At 34.9% G+C, this 25,833-nt stretch overlaps 3 protein-coding genes and 1 long non-coding RNA gene across 4 annotated transcripts; 2 read left to right on the top strand and 2 right to left on the bottom strand.

Moving 5' to 3' along the window:
- Positions 1–3,456: 3,456 nt before the first annotated feature.
- On the bottom strand, positions 3,457–8,568 carry LOC112503098. Its single transcript, XR_003067853.1, has 3 exons — positions 8,452–8,568; positions 8,251–8,373; positions 3,457–3,804 (listed from the first exon to the last, which is right to left on the bottom strand). It is a non-coding gene; the product is annotated as an uncharacterized LOC112503098 (long non-coding RNA).
- LOC112503097 lies at positions 4,800–6,859 on the top strand. Its single transcript, XM_025107170.1, has one exon. It carries the CDS (start codon positions 4,817–4,819, stop codon positions 6,668–6,670), a length of 1,854 nt encoding a protein of 617 aa, XP_024962938.1. The 5' UTR covers positions 4,800–4,816; the 3' UTR covers positions 6,671–6,859.
- A 993-nt stretch (positions 8,569–9,561) lies between the features above and the next one.
- Positions 9,562–13,162, bottom strand: LOC112503090 (metacaspase-4-like). The gene is made up of 2 exons (XM_025107161.1): positions 12,779–13,162; positions 9,562–10,703 (listed from the first exon to the last, which is right to left on the bottom strand). The coding sequence occupies exons 1-2, from the start codon at positions 13,122–13,124 to the stop codon at positions 9,793–9,795; spliced, it is 1,257 nt and encodes a 418-aa protein (XP_024962929.1). The 5' UTR covers positions 13,125–13,162; the 3' UTR covers positions 9,562–9,792.
- A 6,981-nt stretch (positions 13,163–20,143) lies between these two features.
- Positions 20,144–24,805, top strand: LOC112503092 (GTP 3',8-cyclase, mitochondrial). The gene is made up of 7 exons (XM_025107163.1): positions 20,144–20,317; positions 21,576–22,196; positions 22,917–23,084; positions 23,170–23,361; positions 23,872–23,940; positions 24,093–24,199; positions 24,533–24,805. The coding sequence occupies exons 1-6, from the start codon at positions 20,258–20,260 to the stop codon at positions 24,174–24,176; spliced, it is 1,194 nt and encodes a 397-aa protein (XP_024962931.1). The 5' UTR covers positions 20,144–20,257; the 3' UTR covers positions 24,177–24,199; positions 24,533–24,805.
- Positions 24,806–25,833: the final 1,028 nt, after the last annotated feature.

Below are 25,833 nucleotides of genomic sequence, written 5' to 3' on the forward strand. Positions count from 1 at the left end.
AATATTAATATTGATTTATTTATTTTTCAAAATTTTATGTTATCTTTAAATTTATATTTCATTTAAAAATAAATACATTTTCACTTTTTAAAACAACATAAAATCGTATTATATGATAGAAATAAATAAGAAAAACTAAATATTAAAATTGAGATTTATCATGCTGCATTGCGCGAGTACCTTTCTTGTCTCTAAAAATAGAACACTACTTGAAGTTCTTGAATGAAATTCTAAGCAAAACGAACAATTAAACAACTTGAAACTTGTATTAAAACCAACTAAAGTTAACAAACGTAATGTGTTTTTTTAATAAAAAAAGATTACCTCAAACCTTCATCATGAATGGTGATGGCCAAACTGGCCCGGTCCGGTCCAAGACCACCTGAGGACCGGTAAAGGACCTATTATAGGACCGGTAACTGTTTTGAAGTGTTTCGAGGGATTGGCTCGGGACCGGTTGTGGGACCGGCTATGGGTCCGACTCGATTTTTCAAAAAGCTAGCCGTTAATTTTAAAAAAATCTAGTTGTTTATGTTTTTTGTATATTTTGCCTTTTAAACACTATATATAAGTGTCTTGGTTGGATGAATTTACATATCCAACTTCTCAATTCGCAAAAAACGCAAAAAAAAAACGTTTACAATTTTCGGTTTCTCGCTATATTTTGTGACTTCTACTCGTATTCATTTCTCGTTTTCACTTCACAATTCTTATTTCTTTCTCTCTTTATCTTACAAAATGGCCGAGGAACAACATGATGCATCAAACGAACAAGTTGTCTAAGTTCTCACCGAACACGAACGAAAGTCCAAGATTTGGAATTTATACAACTTGGTGATCCTCACGAACGGAAAAAGAAAGACACAATGCAAAATGTGTCAAGCTCTCCTTACGACGGAAGACAATTCTACTTTAGGCGGCACACAGAAAAAACGTGCTCGGGGTTGAGGTCGAGGGTGATTCAAGTCAACCGACACTTGACACTCAAGGTCAAATATGGTCATATGATGTCGTGTTGAACCGACAAATGACAACACAATGTATCATTCAAGTCGGGTTGCCTTTCGGACATTTTGACAACCCTCACGTTACGAAGTTGATCCAAAAAACACTACAACCAAGATACAAGTCAGTAAGTCGTCGAACCCTTAGACGTGATGAAACTAAAATGTGGAAAATGTGTCGAGGTGAAATGCAACAAATGTTTGCTCTTTTGCCTAACAACATTTCTTTAACGTGTGATGTATGGAGAACACCATACAGATTGCCGGTTTCTTATATATGCATAACGGCACATTGAATTTTAAAAATGCGACAACATTTTTATCCGGTATTTATTATCCAACAAGCCATTTACTTTTAAACCAATTATATATTTTGCCAAATAAGATTGCCCAATACGAAGACCATCACGATTGGGGAAGGTTGATGAGTTAAATGAAAAAGAAATTGCTAAAATGTTTTATGAGCATCCCATTTGTTTTTCTTTGTGCTGTGACGTTAAACCTACATTTAAATGTTGTCAGTGTTGAAGTTTTAATTACACAAGTATGTGTGGCCTTTTGGTTTAGATATGGCTACGAATAATTCTTTTTCAATAGAACAAAAACGTTTGTTTAATCGTAATTTTCAAGATTTATTTAATCATTATAAACATTTTTATAGAGAAAGAAACCAACAACAAAGCTCTTCAAGTCGTGGATTTGTGGGTTCTAGTTCTTTTAGTGGTCATCGACAAAGTCGGAAAGAGTTCATGACTAATTTAATGAACGAAGTTTTTAAATGAATTAAGTAAAAAAAGTCAATTTGATAACGATTTCGATGAACTAAATATGTATGTGCATACTAACTTTATGGTTGCATGCCTTCCAAATGATGTCGAAGATTTTGAAAAAAATGATCTATTGAATTTTTGGAAACAAAAGCAACCTCGATTCCCGGTTTTGGCATGCATAACACGTGATATACTAACAATCCAAGCTAGTCGTAGCTTCGGAGTCCGCTTTTTCTCATAGTGGCAGGATCATCTCGATACGTCGGACAACACTAATCCTAGAGTCCGTGGAGTGTTGCATCTTTTTGAAGGATTACTTAGATAGCGTTGATAGAATTCAACATACGACATCGTTAGAGGTGGAGATTGAAACAGTGGAAGGAAATTTGGAAGAAAATGAAATCCCCACGAGACTAAGCACGCCACCAACTACCGATACCGACAACACTTACTCAAATATAACGATGATGAGGAACTCAATATTGATGACCAATAGGTTATTAGAAGAATTCAATAGACTGAAACTCTTCAAATTAATCCGACATGAGATACCGATGAAGATTGATACTGATGAATATTGATGAAAAAATGTATTTTCAGATAATTTTATAATGTATTTTTGAAAGACAATGTAATTTTAATTATAATAAAACACATTTTTAAAGTGTATTTGAATGACATAATTGTAAATTTTATAACATATTAAAAATATATATTTAAAAAAAATAATTTTTTTTAATGGTCGGAACCGGTTGGGACAGGACCGGCTCACCATGACTGGTTACACTTCATCTTAACCAAGCTCAACCTTTTTAACCGGGACCGGCTATGGACCGACACTGTTGAAGCTAGAGAACGGTTTTTGGCCATCACTGGATCATGAACCGTGAACTTGGCAAACCAGTCGAGCCCAAAATTACAGCCTTTTCTGCTACCAATAGAAGCCCAAATAAATCAAGCTTTTCTTTGTACCTGTGGATTTCGAGCCCCAATCAGATCCAGAAAATCTGTAGCCCTCCTTTTTCTAGCCGTGGATTCTGTGCAATAAAACAGACCCCAAAATGGTGTGTGATTGGTGCCCGAATGCCACATGAGGGTCCAAATTCTCCTTCAAACAGCCTCCTTGATCGATGCTTTTAATCCCAAACAGCCCCCTCTATTTCTCCATCGAATCCCTCCAGCAGCAGCTGTGTTTTTAGAAAGAGCATCTCCTCCCTTTTTTTTTCCACTCACAACATAGATGATCCACCACAATTCTTTCCAGATAAAAAGAATTAAAACCCAATGGCTATTTAGAACCCAAGGCCCACTCAAAATACGTTATGAGAACGAAACCAGCAGGATCGAGATTGCCGGCGACAATGAGACGGATGAGATTTCAGAGGCGGTCGGAAGAAGTTCTCGTATCTGATGTGGTCAGGCTGCTGTGGTTCTCGTCTCTGTTAGGGTATAGAGAAAGGGTAACAGGCTGCTTTGGTTCTCGTCTGTTAGGGTATAGAGAAAGGGTATTAACAGGGTTAAAAGGGTAATCTGTCAAAAGTCGATTTTGACAAGTCATGAAGGTAACTCATCAAAAATTACTTATTACATCGGTATAAACAATTTTCTTTTTTTTTCATCCAAACACTAAAAATAACTTATCAGCAGTACATGACTGAAATAAGTTGATAAACATCCTAAATAAGCAATCCCAAACCACCCCTAGTCCACCCTCAATGAAAATAATTTTAAGCATATAAAAGATTTGAAAATCCTATGATCCACCATGATATGTTAATGACTTGTACTTGTTTCCATTTACTGTCAGGCAACACGTTTTTGCCTTCAACGTCAATTTCGGCTTAGATGCAGCCCGAATCTGCAGAAACTCAAAACTTCAAAGTTGTATGGCCGTTTGTTGGCTTTCCAGATCATCTTGAATCACTTAAATCCAAGTTCCAACAAGTGAGATGTGCTCGAAACACCATAGCCTCGCAAAGCTGTAAAAAATACTTGTTTTTATCCCTTTTTCACTCCAAACTCTTCCGAACCTATCAAAACACAAAAATAAATCAATGTTGTTCGGTTTTACCATTCTTGTGCATTCATGAGAGATGATTGATGAATAAATAACATTAGAATTAACGTCAATTACTGAAGGACCTCATATCCTTCGAAAACGGAAATTACCTGCCACCTAGTGTCAGTCTTCATACCTAAATTTTACTAACCCAACACATTATGAAACCGATTTCAAATCCGGACAATCCAACAAACCAAACATGGGATTGAAATGGATTTGAAATGCAAATCCTTCCAAATCCATTTTATTCCTTCAAACCAAACGAGCCCATATGGATCTTTTTTACCATTTCTTACTAAAACTCAAACCTTTACTATTTAACCCTCCAACTTAGGCACCTATGTCAATTTTACCCTTCATCCACAAAGCCCTTTCAGGATTTATTTGTTTTAATACCATGATGCAACTTATAACACATAAATTAATATCATATCATATCATATTTACTTCTAAAATGCATTTTATAGCTAATAATATTATACGTGTCACGATATATATGCTTATTATAAATACAATGATGCATACACATGTGTTTATATATGTAATTTAACAATAACATGCGCATTATTTATCTTCTACGCAAGATGGGTTTGTAAAATTAAACGAAATTTATATTCGTCACTACTACATAATATTTTTTTTTTCTAATATGATTCTCTTATATTTTTCATCCCAATCAAATCAGTATGAAATATAAAAATACGGTATACAGAGATGAGAGCGTTTGACCCAGTCCTATTGTTTGTTTCATCAGTTTACTTTCATAATATTGGTCGTGATCAACCACCAAAGAAGAACTCCTTAGATTACAATTTACAAAGTCAACTTCTAGACAAGAAGAATCTTTAGGTGGAAAAAATTGGCACAATCTGACCAATTCCAAGGCTACTACTTGCACCTTAATTTCTGTTTACCTATCTTCATATAGTTTCTTTCACAATTCACAGTGCACCTCCAAAGACATTCACGGAGAGAGAGAAATGGATCAGGGGTACAAGCATTTCTGCCACTCGCACAACCTGATCATGCACCAAATGCCTGAAGGTGTAGAAGTCTCGTGCTCTGGCTGCAACTCTTCCGGTACCGGCATCGTATATGTTTGCTGGCAATGCAACTTCTTCCTACATGAGCAATGCTACCGGGCAACCCGGTCTCTGCAACACCCATCACACCCTCTTCATCCCCTCACTTTGGTTCCTTATCCAACTTACCCCTCCAATTCCTTCTACTGCAATTCCTGTCAAAGTATTGGAACCGGGTTCTCCTATTCCTGCGCAGATTGTGAATTTGACCTTCATGTTCAATGTGCTTTTTCCATTTCTCGTGTTCCCAGTTTCCAGACAGCTCATCAGTACCCCACAAGTTATTATGATCCTGACCAAGAACTAGCTATACCAGGTTGGAATGGACAAAGTATTAACATGGCTCACAATTCCCCCTTTGTTTCTGTTTCCTATAGTCTTTCAAATCCACCTACCGCTGCGCACAATCCTTATATGGCTCCAAGTGCTCATTCTGTTCCCTTTCCTAACCCCATTACCAGTGAGCAATATTATTCCACAGGTCAAGATCTTGCTTATGTTTCCATTCCACCAGATTGTCAGAATTCAATTACGACTGCGCAAGATCCATCCAGGGTCCAAGATGGACCTTCCGTTTCCGTACCCACTAGTTCTCAGAATTCAATTGCTGGTGCCCAATATTTTTCCATGGCTCAGACTGGACCTTCTGTTTCTGTTCCAATTAGTTCTCAGAATTCTATCACAGGTACTCAATATCCTTCAATGCCTCCTAATAGGCCTTCTGTATCTATTCCCATTAGTTCTCAGAATCCGGTTGCTGGTGCCCAATATTCTTCCATGGCTCAAACTGGACCTTCTGTTACAATTCCCATTAGTTCTCAGAATTCTAATACAGGTACTCAATACCCATCAATGCCTCAAAATGGACCTTCCGTTTCCATTCCCACTAGTTTTCAGAATCCAGTAACTCAAATCCAATATCCTTCATTGGTGCAAGATGTGGCTTCTGTCCCTATTCCTACCAAAAATGAAAATCCAATTACTACTACTCAAAATTCTAACATGGCTCAAAAGATTGCTTCTATTTCCGTTCCTGCTGCTTCTCCTAATAATCAACTAGAGAGTCATGTTGAATCTGGTCAAAACCAAGTGAGCGATAAAGGAATCATGCATTTCAGTCACCCCCACAATTTGTTTATGGTCAACTTACAGGATAAAGAGGATGAGGTTGCTTGTTCAGGATGTGAAGAAAACCTAATTGGAAAGGGGTATTCATGTGTTGAACCAAAGTGCGACTTTCATCTTCATGAATCATGCTTTCATTTGGAAAAAGAGATTCGACACAAGTCACACCCAGAACACCCTCTAACTCTCCTCTCGTTAACGCCTCACAACGACAAAAATAGTGAATTTACTTGTAATGCATGCTTTAGTGATGGTACAGGTTTCACCTATCACTGTTCTGTTTGTACATTTGATCTACACGTCCAATGTGTATCCTTGCCTGAAACAGTTGAACGAAACGATCATGAGCATGTGCTTAAACTATTTTACTCATGTCCGAAGAAAGGTGAAGAGGAGTTCTCCTGTGATGTTTGTCATGGGGCAGTCCAAAAGGATCGTTGGGCGTACTACTGTGAATCATGTGATTACTGCACACATTTGGGTTGTGTGGATTGTGATGAATGTGAAGGGGATAGCGTTCTTGATGCACAAATGCAGCTCCAGAGGCTTCAGTTGCAAATGGAAATGACTCGACAGCATGCCCAGTTGATCGCTAGTATGGGTGCGAGCCTGGTAAGCTTGGTATAGGTACATCGCCGTGGACTTCTACTGCAACCTGAAGGCGACTTTTTAGTTTTATTTTTCTGGTCCATGTTAGTTATCTCTCTTTTCTAAGTGGGACTTCTTCTAGGTTATTTCTATTATGTTCATTGTTTGTTTGTATGACATAGGGATCATAAAATATTCGTTCAAATAGTTCATTTATTGTTCGTCGTTGTATTTTAATTTTCTTCCTTTGGTGAGAAAATTATCATGTTCGACCAATGTCAACTCATGAAACAATAAAATGCAAGAATAGATCATAGATCTCACTGCAATTGCCAGATGAACTACCAGAAAGATTCACAAAAACCTTCTTGGGTTTTCATAAGCCTGCACCCCATGATTGTTAATTTCAGTATTGCAATTAATAGGCAGATAGCCTGGAAGCTATTGCCGACATGAACGCATTCTTTTGCTCAAGAACAACTAAGGAACCTAAATTCCTTCAACATTGCATTTGGCCAGATAAAAAGTGTGAGAATATCTGGAACCTCATCAGATTACTCTCCAGAAGAGCTCTTTAGGAAGAAGGGGAGGTTCCAACATCTATAGGAGAAATGGTCCAAGTCTAGCCGTGTTGGACTCCAACAGAAAGCACAAGATTTTTGTATACTGGTCATCCAACTTCGTTGAATTTCCATGAAAACGATCTAAAGATTTGTCGGTACTTGAGCAACCTATTTCCTTTGTACTATTGAATTTAGTGATACAAAATTAAGGTTGTATGCTGCCTTACATGCGACTTGGGACTAGTCTACTGGCTCAGCCTAGCATAACTTTCGAATCAGGTCAAATGTTTTGGTTATCCACTTTATTTCCATATTTGGAAAGTGTAAACAACCAGAGTAGTTTCTTTTATCGGGTAAGCAAAATTCGTACTCTCCATTAGATGTAGCGAAATGCAATCCTCTTCTTCTAAGTGATGTACACTGTCACACTAGTTGTGTAACAATTTGGCAAATCCATTTACAAAAGGACTTCCAAAAGACATGGTCTTTAGAACCACTCAGAAAAGGGGTTTGAGGCCCATTTGATAGAGCAGGCAGCAGCGAGAACCGAACATTTATCTAGACTAGCTAGTATCTAAGTAAGAGGTTCAATGTGGTAAAAACAAGTTGTTGATCATCAACTTGGTCACTAGTTTATGCTTGTTAATTAGTGAGTGATTTTCTGAAGGTGAGTTATATACTATTGATGAAATATCCATTTATTTGTAAAAAGGAACTTCACCTATGTGGGTCTAAGGATTGGTGCTGCTCATAGCAAAAGTTTGAAGAACTTCTGTGAATGTCCATGTAGCCATGATGAGCAAATGACAATAATAGTGCTACACTTATTTATGAACATCTATAAAACCAGTTATGTGTTATTTTCCAGTTCTTAATGTTAAGAACTATGGCTTAAATGCTGGAAGCGGTGATTGATTTCATCAGGATACTTGAGGAATATTACCGAATATACAACATGTGAAGTTCATATCCAAAGATGCTTTCACTTATGTATAGATCATTTTAGGGTGAATGATGGAGGCACAATAAATTTGAATGACAAAAATTTACAATTACCTCTAAAACTAGGGTGATTTCCCAAAGGAATCCATCCTAAAATTTAGACAATTGCGAAGAGCTTTGAACCATCAGTGGAACTTGAAACCGAACCGTTAAATCACGCATAAGAAATTCCTAATTCTTTAATTCAGATGTAATTTACTGTCAAATTCTAAATCAACAGCAAAAGCAATCCTTGAATCGAAGAAAATAGCATACCGGTGATAGTTGAAGTTGCGGGAGACAATACACTTGTCATATCCGGTGTAGTCATCGTAACCACTCTTTTCAGGAGGCGAGTATCATGATCGCTGTATGGCGAATGTCATGGCCGGTAGGCTGCGTATCAGAGTAGTACTATTTAGTTTTAAAATCTCTTAATCTACGTTAAAATAACATATAGTACAAATTATTAATGCATATTATTACTTTTTTTTCTTCATATTCTCAAGATACTTTTGACATCTTTTACTCATGCATTCATCTTCTTATACCTCTATGTCTTCTCTCCATCCCCCAACGTGAGATTCAAATTGATATTCACCATGAGTTATTAAAAGTCCTCTCATTCATCTCTCATTTAATTGCTCTAGAACTCTCGGTCTCGCTTTCTTGATTCTTTGCTCTTGGTGTAAATTGAACACATTGTGGAGTCGTTTAAATATGTTGGATTTTAAGTATATTGAATTTTAAACTGTCATACAAATTTTTTCATCGATAAACTGTTATTGGAACCATAACTCTTATTATTCAAATTGTATTAATATGTAAATACCAAGTGTAATTTATATCATCGTTAAACCTTCTCTAATAAAAACCAATGAAACTTCAAAATCGTTAAAATTCACGGCTCCGCACCGCATTGCGCGAAGTTATTAAAGAAATAAAAGATACTAACAGAAGAGCAATAAAAGTTTTTTCACGCAAGAATAAAATCTTCTCATGATCACGAAGGTTCAAATGCGATGATTCTGACCCATCTGTAAAACATGTGGTAAGATTAGTCTGCTCGAATAGCAGGTTGGATATCCAGATTAATAAAAAAAAAAAAGCTTAGAAATAAAACAATACCCATTGAAACCAAACAAGGTGAACCAAAGCACCCTAAAACCAGGTATTCCTAATACCATAAATATATTCGAGTAATCTTGTAAATAACTTTTCTAGCCTCATTACGAGCTCTTTTATAATATATTGACCTGGTTTTAACTAGACCTATCGGAATCCATCAATATACAACTGTAGTTTGTTATGTTTTATCTTTCTCCAAAACATCAAAATGATAATTATTTGTCTTTTATATAATTTAAATAAAATGCTCCATATTAACTACCAAGAAAACCCATCAACAAGGCATTAAATTCTTTAAGCAACGGAACAAAATGTGTCGTCTGATATACATCACAACTCTGTTTACGTAAAAAAAAAAACACAAAACATAATTCAAATCCACAAATTTCAGTCCACGTTTATTTTTCAAAACCTTCACTCTCACACCGAACGCGTACTTACAGATCTTACAAGTATCATAGATGACAGATCCACAAGTAGAACCAACGCTTAGCACACGAAAGAGGCCTCGACATGGTTATCATCGCAATAGAGACCAGGCTTTTGAGTGAACCCCTGCTTCTTCAGCAACTGCCGAGCCTTGGACACGAGATCGCGATTACTAACTTCGCCACCCGATTCTTCAATGATTGTTTGAATCGCGTTGCTAAGAGCCCCATAAGCTTCCTGCGGTTTGCCAGATGGGGTGGCATCGGCTGACGTTTCGTGTGTCTGGCAGCCGCTGATCAAAATGCCGTTTTCCGGCATCTCCCTTTTCTTTGATCCGGCATATGCATCTTCCTTGCTTCCAACTGATGTTTCCATTGCCGGTTTTCCATAGTCCGAGTCGTCTTCCAGCTTTTGCTTTAGGAATTCCTGAGCCAGCCCCCCAACCATTCCGAAAAAACCGCCACTGCCACCGGATCCATCATTGCTGCCTTGGAGTTTGCTTAAGAGGACATTCATGAATTTCTTCACCTTTGGACTGGAATCTTCACCAAATATATCAAACAACGCCGGCCTGACGTTTCCAACGTCTATATTTTCTTTGCCGGTTTTTTGTTTGAGTATGTCGAGAAAGGTCGAAAGAGGCAAGGATTTGTTCTTAACATGAAGATCTCCTTCATAGGTTTCTTCATCAACTTCTTCTTCTTCTTGATCGTGACGTCGATGGCGTAATGCAGAAGGGAGTCGGATTCCCCGGGATTCCAATGCATTCTCAGCAGACTTATGCAAGAAACTTCTAAATCCAAAACCGGATCCACTACTCTCTTCTTCTTGTTCTTCGGTATCATTTTTGCAGCTCTCACCAATCTGTTCTTTAGCTTCATCAATTAGTCCACCACTGTGGCATGAATCTGATACAATAGTTATTCTGCAGCCTTGAGGAACTTGATCAACAATCTCCCTGAAGTCGTCATCTGTATTTATCACCCACACAAATACAATACCGAAGTCAGAGCAACTAGAGGCAGGTAAGATGAAAACCATTGAGCTAAAAAAAGATGAGAACGTATTGCTTCTAATTTGAAAATTCATTTAAGGTTTATTTATCCAAATTACCCTATTGCAACCAAACAAGAAAGCTACTGTTTGGATATTTCTTTATTAAGGTACATTAGGATGAAATGAACCAAAACAGAAAATGTTATGGTACAACAAATGACATAGCTGTTGATGGCATTTTTGTAAGGGAACTCCTATGTAAAAAATTGAGAGATTGCATCCATAGATAGAGATATTGACATTTGCATATGTGATGCATTTTAGCTTCATCAAACTTACAAAAGTTCAATATATATCAAAAAGAGTCGGGTTCATACGAGAATGATACCTATTTAAGAAAATAAGAGAATAGCCGAATCACATGTGATTTTACACTAACATTACGTACAAAATCACGTGTGTTCATGCGACCTTGCCATGCAGCCATAGGGTCGTGCGCACACTTTTTTGGCCGTTAATGTAAAAATCACAAGTGATTTTATACGTAATTTGTTCATTCTCTTATTTTCTTAAATAGGTACCATTCTCGTATGAACTTACCTCATATTAAAAAATGGATAAACAGGTCACCCTACTTTCGCATTCGAACAAATAATCCTATCAATCCTATCAATTTCTTTTGGTCTCAATCAAATTACTTAACATAAATCATCATTAAAGGGCTAAGATGGAGTAACAATTTTTATCCATCAAAGTCTTCTGCCCCCATGTCTATGTTAGTTTATTTGACTAAAATTGGAGGGAAATGATGTAACCAATAGGACTCTGAATATATAACTATGACATTGGTGAATATATTTATTCAAGCATATGGTTGGAAGAAGCATGAAAGTAAATAACATATTTGTAGCAAGCAATAGTACTTGGCTAGTAGAGAAGGAAAAAACCCTCCTAGTTATTTGAAAATTTGAATTATATTGCCTATAGTTTTTTTTATTGATTAACCTGGATATCCAACCCGCTATGCGAGTCGATTAATCTTAGGGCGACCATCTGCTTTGCAGATAGCCCGAAGTCACTGCATTTGAACCTCCGTGGCCAGAAGGGGATTTTTATCCCTCATTCAATTTGAACCTGTGACCTCTTGGTATTTTTAACCTTTAGAGCCAAGCTCAAACCAATCAGGCACCACCCTTATGGTTGCCTACATTCCTCCTCATCTAAAAACAAAGCTACATTCAAAAAGAATTTTAAAGCATAGTTGACGCATTCGATATGAGCTAAATTTGATTCGTTTTATTCGACTTTCTTAATTAAATGCAATAGCTTGTCTTGGAGCAACAGATCAGGAACTCTATTGTGACCAAAATGTCATAAAGCAGACCCAAAGACCTCCTGCTGGTCATCGTTAAGCCAAGAAGCCTTGAGTATCAAGATCAAACTTTATCCAATAGACTGTTCATAATCTTAGATTCAAACACAAATACGTAAACAATCCCTCCCAATTATGGGTATGCTCCAACAGAGGGAGAGGCCATCATAATCCAATTCCCTCTAACAGGACTGGATATTGTTTACTAGATCATACACACTGTTAGTGAATTTATGCAGATCTGATGATGCATTGATGCTAAAGGGTAAGCAAGTTTTTGTGATTGCAAAAATGACGGTAATCCAGGAGATGAAACATTTTCTTATGCAAGATCTATAGGCATGAATTGTGACAGCAAGATCGCGTTAGAGCAAGCAGATCCTACGCAGCTGCTCTAGAAAAAAATGATCTATCATTGTAATGACGTAAGTACTTCAATCCAAATAATGGTTTGAGAGTCAATGATGGATGAACGATAAATTTGAATGCCTAAAATCGACACATCAATATATAATCGCGAAGAGCTTTTAACCATTTGTTAGAGCTTGAAGTCAAACAGTAGATCTTTTAACAGAATTCCAAAATTCAGCTGTTTAAAGATATGATTCACTAAATTAAAACATCATATTCAATATGAAAAGCAACAAGAAAATCCATGAATCAAAGTAAGTACCATACCGGTGATTAGATTCATGTCGCAGGGGACGATACACTCATCATATCCGGTATCGTCATCGTCACCGCTCTCAGCGGGAAGACGAGTGCCGTGGCCACTGTAATGAACGAAGAGGAAGTCTCCAGGTTCGGCCGATCTGACAAGATCGGCGAGAGCTTTCCGGATGTTACGACCGTTAGGTTGGGTATAGGAATCATCGGAATCGATGAGGACATTGATATCATCCTCGGAGAATCCAAAACGATCGATGAGACAACGGTACATTCTCTTGACATCGTTGATGCATCCCCGGAGCTCAGCCTTTGTTCCGGCGTAGTTGCATCCGATGAGCACGGCCTTCTTCCCCATGTTTCTCTGTAGCTCAATTATTGGGTATGATCTGAGTGACAGTCGGATTTCCACGTTTTAATGTCCCCAATTAATCCAACGACCCTTTTGACTTGCGGATATTTTTGTATTACGCTGTCAAATTCTATTGCAGAAGTTTGAAAATATGTTTAAAAATTTATATTTTTTAAATTTATGAATATTCATTTCAGTTTTAGGAGATGTTTGAGGTTATTTATAAAAATAATTTATTGTCTTATTTTAATATGACATCGGTAATAAGCATTTTTAAATGCTTGAATAAATAACTTATACTAGTGTAATAAAAGTTGTTAAATAAATTAAATTTTTTTGACTTATAATAAGTTGATAAATACTTTTATAGAAAAATATAAATTGTTTCAAATAAACAATCACAAACACCCTCTAGTGTGGTTTATTCTTAATTTTGAAGTTTATTCTCTCCATCCAATTATGTTAGAAATATTGGTAAAAGTCCAAAAAGTGTTTTCGAGAAATTGTATATTTAGGGGCTGTTCGGTTTATTTTCTGTTAAGACTTGTATGGATATAGTTGTCTGTATTGATACAGTTGTCTGTATATTAACAGATAAACTGTTGTTCGATTATTGTGCTGAATAAACAGTCTGAATGTCAGAAATCGTCATTTTACCTCAGTCTTTATTTTTGTCTAAATTAAAAAAAAAAAATACAAACATCAAAGTGAAATCGTCCTCCCCCTCTTCTTTGTTCTTCTTAGCAGGAGGATGTTTCGCCTGAGCCTTAGGCAGCCACTTTGCCTCCCCCTCCCCCTCGCTTTTTCTTCACCACTTCCCCTCCCTTCGCTTCTTATTCACCACTTCCCCTCCCGCTCCGCTGCTACCTAATTCCACCTTCCCTTCTCCATCGACGACAGTCTGAACAACATCCATGGCACCCCCGACCAGCTTCGAATCATCTTATATCTCCACAAGAAGGAACCTATAATGGTGGATATGGGAAGAAACCTGTGATGGTGGAGATGGAAAGGAACATGTGATGGAGTCTTCAACAAGTCTCCAACAGGAAGGAACCTGCAATGCGATGGTGGCAAGTCTTCAACAAGTCTCTAATGTGAATCGAAGCGTGAAGTGGAGTTTTTGTAAAATAGGGTTTTTTATTGCATTGGTAATTAAGGAAATAAAGGGAAAATTACATGGCTGAGTGTAAAGGAGTAATGGTATTTAGCTGACCGATTAAGTCATCAGTTGAACGAATAAGCCACAATCGAATAACTATTTATGGTTGAGCGAAGCCATATAGGCTATACAGTCCATTAAACCACAACCGAACAAGCCCTTAGCCCTTGTGGTATATGGAGTTCCACATATTTATCTTTAAATTTTATTTATTATTTTTATTTATTTATTATATTTAATAATATATATATACACACATATAGTGTATATGTATGTGTTTTTTTTTATTAAATTAAATATTAAACAAATTAGATTAATTAATAAAAATAAAGTTTAAATGAAAATATGGAATAGTGAAAGTAAAATACATTTAGTAGAATAAAAAACAACCAATTGATATAAAATAAAACTAATTTTTTTTGTCCTCAAATCATATTGAACTTATTCGATAGTAATTTTAAAAAAATAAAGTAAATCAATAAAAAAAATAAGATATCGTTTACTTATCAATAAATGAAATATGAGGATAAATATTTAAAACTTCATATACCACAATGACTAAATATGTAATTTCTCGAAAACACTTTTTGGATCTTTAACGACTGTTTCTAATAGAGTTAGATTGAGGGACGAAAATGGAAATCACAAGGACCAAAAAACATATTTTAAAAAGCATGGATGAAAACCGTTATAAACATCAAACCATATGCGAAAAAGGCTTTGTGTTGTTTTTGATGGAGTGAAAAAGGCTTATCATAATTTATTTTTATGGTTTGTGTTGTTTTGATGGAGTAAAAAAGTCATCATAATTTTAAATAATAAAATTTTTAGTAAAAAAGTCATCATTATTTTTATGGGACAACCAACTTAAATCACAATCCAAGATTTTTAATTTTTTTTTATCTCATCCTATATACCAATTTTTTTTTAAAAATCGATTAAGCCGAAATGAGTCAACTATATATTTTTAAACAAATATTATTTTTGGAAAAGAATGGTGTTTAAAATTTACATCTGACCTAACCAAATCATTTCACATTTCAATTCATTTATCTTTTCCTTTTATATAATCATTAATATTTGTCAAACATTCTTCTCTTCATCAATACGAGACAACCAACTTAAACCACAATCAAACAATTTGAAAAACTCTTAAACCACATTATGCCACATCATTCACCATATATATATATATATATATATATATATATATATATATATATATATATATATATCGTTTCAAATGCAACTCATCGCATCTGTACAATAAATACTATCCAATAAATTGAGATATTTATGGAAATAATGAGAATTCATTTATTATGATTTGAATATTTATGAAAGATGAATAGAGTTCATTAATTATGATCAATACTTTATATTAGAAAACAATTAAAACTTCTATGAAATCACATATTTATCAAATTAAATGGACGATTGAGGTGGGTTATTATACATCCATTTACATTTGCACAACCAATACAACCTAATCTCAACCGTCCATTTAATTTGATAAATATGTGATTTTATAGAAGTTTTAATTGTTTCATAATATAAAGTATTGATCATAATTAATGAATCATATTCATCTTCCATAAATATTTAAATCATAATAAATAAACTCTAATTATTTCCATAAATATCTCAATTTATTGGGTTGTATTGGTTGTACAAATGCAATGGATTGCATTTGTATTGGTTGTTTCAAATACAACCCATTGCATTTGTACAACCAATGCAACCCAATAAATTGAGATATTTATGGAAATGATGAGAGTTCATTTATTATGATTTGAATATTTATGTAAGATGAATATGATTCATTAATTATGATCAATACTTTATATTAGGAAACAATCAAAACTTCTATGAAATCACATATTAATCAAATGAAATGGACGGTTGAAATTGGGTTGTATTGGTTGCACAAATATTAAGAATTGTATAATAACCAATCTCCTCTCTCTCTATATATATTTGATGATTTGACCATTCAATTACAAACCTATAAAACGAGTAACCAAAGACGTCATGGAAACCCCAATTAGGTTTCAATACGGATTAAATAATCAAATGACAAATTCAAATTCCATTCCAACTAACTCTCCGTTTAAAAGCTTAATTCCCATTTTTTTTTCAAATTCTAATCTATCGATACATAAATAACAAACCTTAATCCCGATCACATCTACACCACATAAAACTTTAGGGGTTGTTTACCTAAATGCTTACCCGATAAACGCTTACCGTTTGGAATCCACACTATAATTTATTTTCTAGGTAAGATTGTAGTATATCAAAATGGTATCGTGTGCAACAATATATATGGTAAGTGCTTACCCGGGTAAAAATCGTCACCCTTACTTACCGGGTAAGACTCTCTATCCTTACATTGCTCTTACCAGGTAAGATTCTTGGGTCTTCCTATGTTCGTACAGTGAGGAAAATTGTTCGGTAAACACCTACCGGGTAAGTGTTTAGTAAATGTTAACTACTGTTATTTGGCAATTTAACAGTGTAACAAATATGAATGAGGCAAAAAGGGTGTTGTTCAGGGGAGATTGGAGAAGCCGAGAAAAGTAGCTCATGAGAACTGAAGGACTAGAGACGACGAGAGGCAAGAGGCGAAGACCATGCTGGAGAAGGCAACGAGAGGAGAAACGACGAGGTGGGAGCCAGGAGGGGAAAGAGAGGAAGTGCGGTTTTGATTTTTGAGTCATCGTTTTAAGTTCTATGTGTTTTATTTTGTTTTTGTTAATTATTGATGACAAGATATTTTTTAATATCAACATAAGCTTTAATTTTTTTTTTGTCACATCATGTTAAGATAACTGGTTACCAACTGAATACATCTGAAAAGTTTGTCTTAAACCTTAAACTAAAGATTTTCAAAATTAGTTTATTCTAATGAAAATTTTCCTTTATAGTATCTATACTATATTATAGAACATTTGACAAAAATCATTAAAAACAATTCTTTGTGCATTAAGTACTGTTTATTGATGGATATTACTTAAATTTCAGAATTACAAGTAAATTGTGCATATGTACAACTTATTAAAGCCCCATGTATAAATTCGTGTAACTAACTGCAGATAAACATAATCAAATATTGGATAAACATCTCACTTTAAATATAAAAAATCTAAAATATAATTAGGATAATCATTAAGTTCTAACAAAATCATTATCTTTATAAAAAAATGATTATTAAGCCAAAAATAAATTAATTCACTATTTGATGCAAATCTATACTATATTATAAAACATTTGACAAAAACTCTTACAAACTATTTTTTATGCATGAAGTACTACATATTGATGCATATTACTTAAAATTCAAGATTACAAGTAAATTATGCTTAAATACAACTTATTAAAGCTTCATGTTTACATTCGTATAACTAACTACAAATAAACATAATCAAATAGAGGATAAATATCTCATTTTAAAATATAAAAAATCTAAAATATAATTAGGATAATTATCGCGTTCTAACAGAATAATTAATTATTATCTTTATAAGAAAATTATATTATTAAACTAAATATAAATTACTTCGTTATTGAACCTAAATTAAATTATAATAAAAATTTGAACTTAAAAATTACACAAAAAATAGAAATTTTAAATAGTTAATTTGATATTAATATCGATATATTTTTTGTTAAATTTTTATGATGCCGTCAAATTTATATTTTATTCAAAAATGAAATATATCATCGTTTTTTCAAAATCACATAAGACCATACTATAATATCGACTGAGATAAAGAATAAAATAAAATATTAAAATCAAGATATATCTTGCTGCATTGCGCGAGTACCCTTCTAGTTAAATTATAATAAAAAATTGAATTAAAGAAATTGTACAAAAAAACGAATATCTTTAAATAGTTAATTTGATATTAACATTGACATGTTTTTTCAAAATTTTATGATGTCTTCAAATTTATTTTTATTCAAAAGTTAAAACTTTATCTTTCTCAAAACCACATAAACCGTATTATATCAACAGAAACAAAAAGTAAAACGAAACATTAAAATGAAGATGTATCTTGCTGTATTACACAAGCATCCTTCTAGTAAGAAAAATATGTATGTATGTACGTGACTTGAGATCATGTTAAAACAAGAGTTCTGGTGATAATAGTGAGAACCATTTTAAGCCTTTTACATGCGTCGATTTTCTCTAACCGTTAAAAAACCCTGATTTTCAATTACCATCTCACATGAAAACATAAATCTTTATCTACCTTCAATCATCTTAATTTTTGGGGTGGGCTAAATGCACCCCTATGCATTGCTTAATGCACCCCTATCCATGAATTTCTTCCTCACACACATCAACATCAATACATGCTTTTTACATTCCCAATGCTTGAATGACCTGATTCTGACATGAAATGGGGTGCCATTAGCACTCCCCTAATTTTTACACTTGTCTTTACTTTTAATCGTTTTCATGGACTTTTAATATCTTCATCACATTTGCATTTATGAATTTGTTAAAGTTTTAATTATAGCCGGAAAAAAATAAGTAAACAAAAATAATTAAGGGGTGTTTGGGATTGCTTATAAAAACAACTTATTGACTTATTCCGGTGTGACACTGGTAATAAACACTTTTAAGTGTTTGGATAAACAATTTATACCGGTGCCAAACCGGTAAYAAGGAGTTTTTGAAGAAGTTAAACCCTTCTTACTTATAATAAGTTGATAAGTACCTTTGTAGAATAACATAAGTTGGTTCAAATAAGCAATCCCAAACACCCCTAAATATGATCAAAGGATGATGAAAAATTTGTTCTCAATCTTCTCCTACAAAAGTCATCTTAGGGGCCGTTTACCAAACACTTACCCGGTAAGTGCTTACCGGTAAAATTTAACGCTATTATTTATTTACCGGGTAAGGATTTAGTCCATCAAAACAACATCGTATGCAACAATTTACCTGGTAAATGCTTACTGTGGTAAGAGTCGTTGCCTATACTTACCAGGTAAGACTCTTGGTCATTGTTTCGCTCTTACCAGGTAAGATTATTGGTCCTTATCATATTCATCCGGTAAAGTAATGTGACTTGATAAGCCCCTTACTCTAACCTAACTTGTATGTAGTATATATGTCATCAACCTGTTTTCAAAAGACATTCAAAATAACACTGAATTTTGACAGCAAAATATTGTTAAGGTACGAAAAATATCGAACATTCACAACAAAAACATCATAAACAGTTTCCAAAATAACACTGAATCTTGACAACAAAATATTGTTAAGGTACAAAAAATACCGGACATTCACAACAAAAACATCATAAACAGTGTTTTGCTGTGAAAATTCAATCATCTCAATAAAATCTTGTTAAAACATGATCACAAGTCTATTTTAGTGTATGTATATATAGGGTTGGGTTCACGTGAGACAAATGGCTTTCCGTGAGACTCGTAAGACCAATTTATGTTTATTGATCAACTTTATAAACTAATGATCTAATGGTCTGAAGTTGGTAATTTTATGATTATTGAGAAGTTTCATGACAATTTTGTGATTATGAATGTTCAGATTGTAAATCTAATCCAAAAGTTAAGAATTGTTCTAAGATTTCACGAAAGACACTGGATCCCAATTGTGTATATATATACATAAAAAGATGTATACAAGATATTGATATATATATATATATATATCCATATCTGGAATCGGATGCAAAAGACGTATCTAAGGGTTGTCCACCTGTAAAAAGCTTTGATTCTTCGTCTCTAGATGATGGCGAAAGCATACCCAAGTCAAAATCTTTTACTCCAAAATAGGCAGGTGTCCTTTCGGGCGCTAGCCAGCTCCCTTGCTCTTTTTTATACCTTCATAACCGCAGATACATGGAAACCCAAATTCTTTTATCTCTTCTTCTTTGACTTCTTCCCATCGCCATAAATCTAGGGTTCATAATTTAACCCTCACTTTCATCATCAATTCAGCATGCGCCCCTATTTATCCCGTGGTTCTGACTGGCATCTCGGTTTCAGAAGATTCAATTCGGTTTGTTTTTACCCTTTTACTCTGCTCTTTCTCCATGAATTTCGTGTTCGTTTTTTCTTCTTGAATTTTGTTTTGGTTGCTGATTATAACCTAGTATACTAGTGTCAGTGGAGGATTGTTTATCAATGGCGTAGATCATTCCCTTCAGATCAAGGATTTCATCCTCTGTCCCTGATTAAAGAAGGAAACGACGTTAACTTCCTGAATTTATATCCAATTAATGGTAGTTCAGTGGGAATTGCACACCGGAATTGGGGAGCATCCTTGTTCTCAATGTTTAAGTTTCAAAGGGTCCCTAGATTGATTTAGTGGTCATTAAATCCTTTTCTGGAGTAATAATTTCTTCATGGGAAGAGTTGTACTTCTGTTGTATTGCACTCAATACAAAACCTATCGAGTTATGGGTTTAAGAATTGGTAAATTGGCAAAAGATTCATAGGCATGGTTCAAAAATTGCCTGAATTGGTGTAGTTCTGGGAATTTCTGAGGCTGTGTTTGGTGTCCAAGCAATTTGTAGAATGCTTTTCAAATGTTTCATGGGTGAAATTTCTGGTTTTTGAGAATTATCTGGTATATAAAAGATCAATAATCATGCTCTGTTACTGATTTTTTCCATCTCAATTATGGCTGCAATTGGGAAGTTATTTCTTTTGAAAGGTCCCATCTTTATGCCTTTTTTACCCCTTTCTCATTTCATCCTCTTACTGAGGGCTACTTAGCTGAATGACCTTCTCAAAAACTGAATTTAAAAATCTAATCCTCTAGAGTATTTCTAAGTTTTTACCGCCCATGCTGTTTTGAACAGAGGTAGGCTGTATAGAAGGGGCTAGTCAAATGTAGGTCATTGAGCTAAAAAAATTTAGGTCATGCTCTTCACCCGAAGATCCATTTATGGTCATTTACCCGAAGGACCCAGGAGAATGGGTTGTTTAGCTAAATGACCTGCCGACAAGTGTTTTTTATATCCATGACCTTCTTATAGGTTTCTAGGCGTTCTTGTGTATCCAAGTGGCATTGTTGTATTAAGCTGGGGCAATTCAAACCTCATAAGGTCATGAATCAAAAACCCCCATAAAAAAGTCATTTAACCGAACGACCCCATGGAGAATTAGCCCCTAAACAAGTGAAGAACAAAAAACAATTGAAATTTTCTTTTACTTCTTGCATTGCGCTGATAATCTTTACCTTTTGCCTGTGATATAAATTTCAAGATTCTTTCCAACGAACGACAATTGACTCTTTTACCTTTGACGAACAGGTTAACTCTAAACTGAAATCCTACTTCCAACTCGGAATCGATCATGGCCAACTTCCGACTAGTAATCACATAGAAGATTCATTGTCAAAAATGTACGCCACTATGCCCGAAAAGATCCCAGAAGATGCAGTTAAAGACGATCCTGTTTCCAATATGTTGGTCGATTCATTCGGAAGACTGCATACTTACTTAAGAATATCCTTAACAGAACGCTGCAATTTACGTTGCCAATATTGTATGCCAGCCGAAGGTGTGGACTTGACCCCGGGCCCCTTGGTTATGTCACAAAACGAGATTGTACGTTTAGCGAATTTATTTGTAAGCTCTGGAGTGAATAAAATTAGGTTGACTGGTGGGGAACCTAGCATTCGGAAGGATATTGCAGAGATCTGCTCAAAGCTTTCTAGCTTGAAAGGACTAAATACTCTTGCCATGACTACAAACGGGCTTGCTCTAGCAAGAAAGCTTCCAAATTTGAAAGCTAGTGGACTTAATTTGCTTAATATCAGCTTGGATACACTCGTTCCTGCAAAATTTGAATTCATGACAAGGCGTAAAGGGCACGAAAGGGTAATGGAGTCAATTTATGCAGCAGTAGACCTCGGATACAACCCTGTTAAGGTATGCATCTTCCTTTAGGAGATCTTGTTTCTCCTTATTACTTCCTGATGGTTTTGCCTATGGATTATACTATTAAACTCATAATTTGCTCCCTGTTCATTGTTGAAAAAACTAAACCAAACAAACCCAGTTTGTCACAGCCAGAGGTGGAGTCTGGGAGGGTAAGATGTCCGCAGATTGACCTTTGGCTTTACCCTCTAGAGGTGGATCCAGAAAAATGGCTGAGTGGGGCACAAATAATTAACAGAATATAAATAGAATAAAACAAAAATTAGTTATAACTTATAAAAGTATAGTTTAATTAGAAATGACATATAAGTGGTTTTTGCAGCACCAAGTGGGTTTTTCCTTCTTTTTTTTGCTGTTGCTGTTACCAAAAAATTAAAAAAGTGCCGAAGATATTCAAACTTTGCAGCCTGTAATATCACATGCAATGACACTACTAGTAGACTATCATCCACTTTTTGTTAGCTTAAGGGAGCACACATGAAATTAAAGCGGGTGCACCCTCAAGACCCCCAAATTTTCATCCATTGCGACAGGACAATAGAGCGGGTTCCCTAGCCTATGCCTATATCTGCCCTTGTCTAGTACCCCTAAAGGGTAGAGCGGCTGTTTCCATGAATACCCCTGGCTTACTATTCTTTGTTGATATGCATCTTTAATGTTCTTCGTTGAATATGCATGTCTAATGTTCTCTTCTCCCCCTTTTTGTATCAGGTGAACTGCGTTGTGATGCGTGGATTCAATGATGATGAAATTTGTGATTTCGTAGAGTTGACAAAGGATAAACCAATTAATGTACGTTTTATTGAGTTTATGCCCTTCGATGGTAATGTTTGGAATGTCAAGAAACTTGTATCCTATGCTGAGATGTTGGACATAGTGGTAAGGTAGAACACTTGCAGATGATCCCACAATTTTTGTTGTTGCTGTTTCATATAATTTCCGTCACTGATTATTTCCAAAACAGGGTAAACGTTATACAGGGCTTAAAAGAATTCAGGATCACCCATCAGAGACTGCCAAGAATTTCACCATAGATGGGCATCGGGGAACAGTTTCCTTTATCACGTCAATGACCGAACACTTTTGCAGTGGTTGCAACAGATTGCGACTTCTAGCTGATGGGAACCTAAAAGTTTGCCTCTTTGGCCCATCAGAGGTATATTAGCTTCAATTCTCATGTTTCAATAAAATGCTATGAAGTTTGCTTTGGTTCTTAGTTGGTGTAACAAAGAAGTTTTTTCCATGTAACAAAGTTTCAAAATTTCCTAATTTTTAACCATTTTTACCGGCAACTTTTTGATCTTGTAACATTTGATGACTTGAATGACAAGGTTACCGTCCACTTCGCCTTAACCCTTCCATAAACCTTTCATAAGCGGGTATCTATCAGCTGGTTACAGTTCAAAATGGGTATAAAATAAGAAAAATTGAATCTTTGTTGCAAATGAGAAAAAAATATTGTCGTTGCACTAAATAGGAACCCAATTAACTTTGTTGCATTTTGATGCACTTTGCCGTGTTTTAAACTATAAGAAACAAATGGTGTTCAATATAGATTTTGTGATTTTGCTGATCCATGAATTGTTTGTTTTTTTGGGATTTAAACTTTACTATTTGTAAAATCTTGCATTAGCTTTTATACAATTTATTTCTACCATATTTCCAGGTTAGCTTGAGGGATCCTATTCGGGCAGGTGCTGATGATAACGAGCTACGCCAAATTATTGGGGCGGCGGTATGTTCCATCGTCTCTCATGCACAATCTCTAAAAACTATTATAAATTGATGGTTTTTAAACAAATGCGTTGTTTTTCTGTATCCTTCAGACGCGGATTTTTCTGTGTCATTGGCGTACGATCAATTCTAAGTCGTTACTGCCCATTTCAGGTCAAAAGAAAAAAAGCATCGCATGCTGGAATGTTGGACATTGCAAAGACACCAAATCGACCAATGATACATATTGGTGGTTAACTTTCATTTTCTCCTTAACTCCTGTAAGTTTCTTACTCAACTAGCAAGTACCTTTTCATGTTAGGAATCAAGATGGGACCCATAAAATGGAGGATCTGAAAGAACATATAAGTAGAGCTAAAATGTGACAATTGGAGATACCTTTTGGTCATCTGTTTGGATTTGATACGTGGGACATGACCGCACAAAAACTTGTTGTCTTGGACAAGACATTATCAAAATAGATGGAACAAGAATCAAAGAGATAAAGACACGACCCACGTCAAATTAAAACCCTAGTCTTGTCGGTGTACCCAAGCAATTTGAGAATGTTTACACATGAGGTTGTGGTGAAGATTGGTTACTCTTTTCTTCAGGTTCTTCATGATGGTTTTGAAGTTCAAGTGCTTCACTTCACAGAGAAACTCGAATACACATCGTAAGATAAATGGAATCGCACGAGGGATGAACATCAAGGCGAGTATTGGTATTTTATTTTTGATGAAAGTTTGTTTGTAGCCGTGCAACTGTTCATTGTGTCGACAAAACCATATTGTTTGTATCGATATTACCAGCTGAAATGTGTACACAATAACTCTTTTCTTGTACACAAATGGACGTTGATATTTAGAGCATCCACAAAATTAAACAAATTCATTCTTGAGATTTGTTATACATAAAACACCACAAACTTATAGAAACCCTAAACAGATGTAGATTTTGACTTCAAACCCTACACAAATCTGGATTACTGACTTCAAAAATCCTAAACAAGTCTGAATTTCGATTTCGTATCTTTCTTGTTATGGGCATTTGTGATTGTAGTGGGAATAACGGATTTGGATTTGGATTTGGATTTCGATTTCATCAGCGTTCGAACCTGTTGTTTTGTATTCCGCCTGATCCAAAATAAATAACCGATCTTGAACCACTTTTGGTGGGCGATAGCGTTAGATTAATCTCTTCCTCTACATTTAGTTTTGACATAATTACTATCAAGACAACCGGTTATGTTTTTGTAAACATTCACACGCATCCAAGTTCAACCAGGAATACTTCATAATGAAAGATTAGTATGGTGAAATTTTGTCGAGAATGGTAATTCTATATCTTTATGCCTTTTCTCTCGGTTGTTATATTTTTTCCTACACATGAACACAAACTGTTTGTTTAAATGTCCGAGTGCTTTTTTGGGTTTGAACTCACATCAACAACATTCTCTATCCTAAAGAAGATAAAGATGTAAAAAGTCCTCCTTTATGCTTTTTGCAACTGCGTTTATGAGGTGAAACTTCTTTTTATTCTATTATGTTATCATGCAACGACCTATGCAAATTGTAATTATTTTTTGTGTGTTGAAATTTGTATTTTTTTTGTAACTTATAATTAATTATTTGTAACCTAAATGAGTTTTATTAAGATTTGCAAAAGTGTTCGAAAAAGGTTTCACAAAATAGTTCACTTGAAAACAATGTAAAGTATATTTTTTTTTCTTACAATGTAACTTTGCATATTTAAAAAGTTGCTTGGTGTTGTACAAAATATACGTGTATGTTTGTATTATATACATACTAGAAGCGTATTCGCGCAATGCAGCGAGATACATCGTGATTTTAATATTTCATTTTATTCTTTATCTCAGTCGATGTTATAATATGGTTTTATGTGATTTTGAGAA

This window comes from Cynara cardunculus, unplaced genomic scaffold (assembly GCF_001531365.2).
Source record: "Cynara cardunculus var. scolymus isolate 2C unplaced genomic scaffold, CcrdV1 Un_Scaffold_2510, whole genome shotgun sequence".
NCBI classification, from domain to species: domain Eukaryota; kingdom Viridiplantae; phylum Streptophyta; class Magnoliopsida; order Asterales; family Asteraceae; genus Cynara; species Cynara cardunculus.